Source organism: Colobus angolensis, unplaced genomic scaffold (assembly GCF_000951035.1).
Source record: "Colobus angolensis palliatus isolate OR3802 unplaced genomic scaffold, Cang.pa_1.0 Scaffold18, whole genome shotgun sequence".
Classification (NCBI taxonomy): Eukaryota; Metazoa; Chordata; class Mammalia; order Primates; family Cercopithecidae; genus Colobus; species Colobus angolensis.
Window position 1 is genome coordinate 1,879,555 of NW_012114932.1, and position 3,970 is coordinate 1,883,524.

Sequence of the window (3,970 nt, forward strand, 5' to 3'; positions counted from 1 at the left end):
TTAAGAGCTTCCCAGATCCTGTTCTGGGTATGCTCACCTAGAAGTGCTTTCCGGGCCGGATGTCAAAAGGGTCTAATTAGGGTACTCAGGACTGCTGCTCAGGTGTGAGAACACCAGCATCTCCCTGATGCCGCAAGGGCTCTGGAGGTGAGGCCAGTTTCTTATCCAACTTTGGTAGATCAGATCTGTGACACACTCTCCACCCCAGCTCTGGGAGCTTGGGCCCTCATTTGTGAGGTTCCCAAGCCTTCCTGTGCAGAAACCCAGGCTTGGGGCTTCTGCATTTGCCTCCACCTCTCCCTAGCCAGAGCTGTGATTAGGCTCAGCTTCTCCAAGGCACTACCCTACAGGCCAGGGTGAGGACCTCCTGAATATTTTCTATTTCTTAAGACCCTGCCTGAAAAGAGGAAAACATGACCATCCACAAAAGCAAGTCTAGCTTTAAAAGCAAACTGCAGAGAAAAGGCCACCCTAACTGCATGCCCAATCTGTGGAGCTCAAGCACTTTTTGGCCAGATGGGCAATGTGAGCACCCCATCACATCACCTGGTCCCAAGAACAGCCTGAGATCCAGGCACACTTCCTGACCTGGTCAGGCATGGTCTTCTGGGTCAAAATGATATTCTCTGCCCTGTGAAGGAGTGCTGAGGAGGAAATACCCACTCAAAACAGAAAACTCTGCAATGCCCCCAGGACCTCCTTAGCAGCTAAGAAGATGGAGTGGAGTACTACGAGGGGGGAGATGACCTCCTCAGGTCCTCCACTGCAGCAGCAGGTGGACCAGCTATCATTTGTATCACGGCCAAAAGCAGGGGGGATCTGCCCTGCAGAGCAGAGCAGTGACAACTCTACAGTCCAGCATGTGTGGAATGAAGTCTGTGCAAACTGGACAGGCACAAGCGCTCATGGTCACTTTGGTCTTAGCAGAAAAGCTACTGTTTCCATGATTTCCATGAAGAGTTTTTAAAACATGTTAAACTTTTTTATTACGGCCAAAAGCAGGGGGGATCTGCCCTGCAGAGCAGAGCAGTGACAACTCTACAGTCCAGCATGTGTGGAATGAAGTCTGTGCAAACTGGACAGGCACAAGCGCTCATGGTCACTTTGATCTTAGCAGAAAAGCTACTGTTTCCATGATTTCCATGAAGAGTTTTTAAAACATGTTAAACTTTTTTATTTATTTTTTTGAGACGGAGTTTCACTCTTGTTGCCCAGGCTAGAGAGCAACGGCACGATCTCCAGCTCACCACAACCTCTGCCTCCTGGGTTCAAGTGACTCTCCTGCCTCAGCCTCCCGAGCAGCTGGGATTACAGGCCACCACACCCAGCTAATTTTGTATTGTTAGTAGAGATGGGGTTTCTCCATGCTGGTCAGGGTGGTCTTGAATTCCCAACCTCAGGTGATCTGCCCGCCTCAGCCTTCCAAAGTGCTGGGATTACAGGCGTGATCCACTGCGCCTGGCTAAAACATGTTAAACTCTTGAACTTAAAAATCTGAACATGTCAAGACCAGCCTGGGCAACAGAGTGAGGCCCCATCTCTGCAAAAATTAAAAAATTAGCCTGCATGGTGGTGTGTGCTTGTAGACCCAGCTATTTGGAACACTAAAAGCGGGAGGACTGTGTGAGCCCAGAAGGTCGAAGCCGCAGTCTCCCTAGTAGCTGAGATTATAGGCGCATGCCAACACATCTGTCTAATTTTTTTGTATTTTTGGTAGAGATGGGGTTTCACCATGTTGGCCAGACTGATCTCAAACTCCTGACTTCAGGCAATCCACTCGCCTCGGCCTCCCAAAGTGCTGGGATTATAGGCGAGTCACCACGCCTGGCCAACCCTGCCATAAATATATATATATAAATCAATCAATCAATCTGAACCTGAATGGGGGCAAGAAATAAACTGATTTCATCACCAGGCTTGACTGACTCAGACATGCTTGACCCACCTACCCACCCAAGAATAAAGAGACACAGGACACCCATTTCTCAAGGTATTTCTTTTGTAAAGGAGCCAGATTTGGCAACTAGACTGAAAATCTTCCAAAATTCTGTACAAATGTGTAATATACAAATATACACAAGGCTTTTGCCAAGAAAAGACATCACAACAAATGACAGAGGTGGCTTTGGTGTCACATACCACCTTCAGCATCTCAAACCCCTAGGAATGTGAGGGGCTGATGGACCACAACATAGGCTACACATGTAAACACGCTACATTACACTATGTACACTGAAGTATAAAAAACCCACTGCCTCTCCGGTCTGTTCACAAGCCCTCTGGCAGGAAGGAAGGCCATTCACCAGACAACCCACATAAGGGGAACTTTTTTAAGGTGGGAGGGAGAACCCTGCAGAATGAAGTGGTTCACCCTAAGATCTATTAATAGCACAAGGCATGCCCTTAAAGAAACAGGCGGTAAGAGCGAATCCAGGAGAAGATGGACCACTTCTTGTGCTCCTTGTCATCTCTCTCTCTCTCTCTCTCACTCCATCTCAGTGAACCGGGCAAACATGGCTTTCCGGACAGCATCTTTGTAGGAATCGGCACCCGACAAACCATACGCGCTGCCTTTGGCTCCTAGGCCAGCTCCCTTTAGCCGAACTTGAGCCTGGGGAAGCACAGAGACTGTCAGCTGGCAGGTGGGGTATGGGCTGCTCCACCTCTCACCATGCCCACTCCTTACCCAGCAGGACCACCCACCAGGAGACAGAAGGGACGAAACTACATGAAGACAAGGATTTCTCCAGAAGAGACCAGGAGCAAGTGTAAGGATTGGAGGAATAAAATGGGCTATGGAACACAGGCAGATGAAGCAAATCACCCACCCCTCAATGCTTGCTCAGCAAGCATCCATGCCTAGGAAAGGGTCCCAAAGTACTCCTCTGAAGCGTGGGAAAGGCCTGGTAATTACAGGCACAGATTACACAGGACAGCTCGATGTCAGCAGAACTCACATAAACAGGATGAACATGGTCTACAAGAGTCTGACCTAAATAAACTGTGCTCCCAGGACAGAGCAGGGGCAATGACGGGTGGAGCTCCTGCCTAGAAAGCCAGTGGGGAGGAGCCTCTGATCCCAGGATATGATGCCTCAATGTGGGCTCTGATCAATTTAAAGATTTCTTATCATGGGTGAAAACCCTACTAAATTTTCTTTTTTTTTTTGAGACAGAGTCTCGCTGTTGCCCAGGCTGGAGTGCAGTGGCATGATCTCGCCTCACTGCAACCTCCTCCTGCCAGGTTCAAGCAATTCTCCTGCCTCAGCCTCCTGAGTAGCTAGGATTACAGGTAAACGATGCCACGCCCGGCTACTTTTTTGTATTTTAGTAGAGACGGGGTTTCACCGTGTTGCCCAGGCTGGTCTCAAACTCCTGGGCTCAGGCAATCCATCTGCCTTTGCTCTCCCAAAGTGCTGGGATTACAGGTGTGAGCTCATGCCTGTAATCTGCCCCTTCATGCTAAGGTAAATCTGCTCCTGGGTCCCAGGCTCTATGAGTGCTCTGATCTCATCTCTGGAACCAGCCTGTAAGCCTGGCAAACATCAAGGCCTGACCCTACTGCTTACCTCAATGGGAGCTGTAATGCCTTGGCACTTTCGTCCCAAGCCAGAGCCTTCCCGCCAGCCCATGGCCTGCAGCATCTTGTTGCCAATGTTACTGTGGTCAATGCCATCTTTGGTGGGTTGCTCGTAATTCCTGCCAGTGGCAAACACACAGTTACTTAAAACAGCCAGGGCCCCAGCTTACGAACTGGAAAATGTGCACATCACATACACAGTGCCAGCATCAAACTGCTTCTTGCGCTTGGGCTCTGGAGGTTCTGGAATGCCGTACTTCTCCCGTCTTTCTGCAGCTCGGTCTCGGTATTTCATCTATGGGAGAAAAAACACTGCTGGAAATGTTCACAGACCTCAACCTGTAACTGTCTAATGCACCTATTCAAAACTATCCCCTCAAGTATTTTTTTT

At 49.2% G+C, this 3,970-nt stretch overlaps 1 protein-coding gene across 1 annotated transcript in view; it reads right to left on the reverse strand.

The window, feature by feature from the left end:
• Positions 1 to 1,977: 1,977 nt before the first annotated feature.
• The window catches only part of RBM5 (RNA binding motif protein 5), a 33,574-nt gene continuing 31,581 nt past the window's right edge, over positions 1,978 to 3,970 (reverse strand). Inside the window, exons 23-25 of the mRNA XM_011939303.1 lie at positions 3,777 to 3,874; positions 3,569 to 3,698; positions 1,978 to 2,611 (exon numbers count right to left, since the gene is read on the reverse strand). Coding sequence (XP_011794693.1) covers positions 2,486 to 2,611; positions 3,569 to 3,698; positions 3,777 to 3,874 — 354 coding nt within the window. The 3' untranslated portion in view covers positions 1,978 to 2,485. The remainder of the gene's footprint in view (positions 2,612 to 3,568; positions 3,699 to 3,776; positions 3,875 to 3,970) is intronic.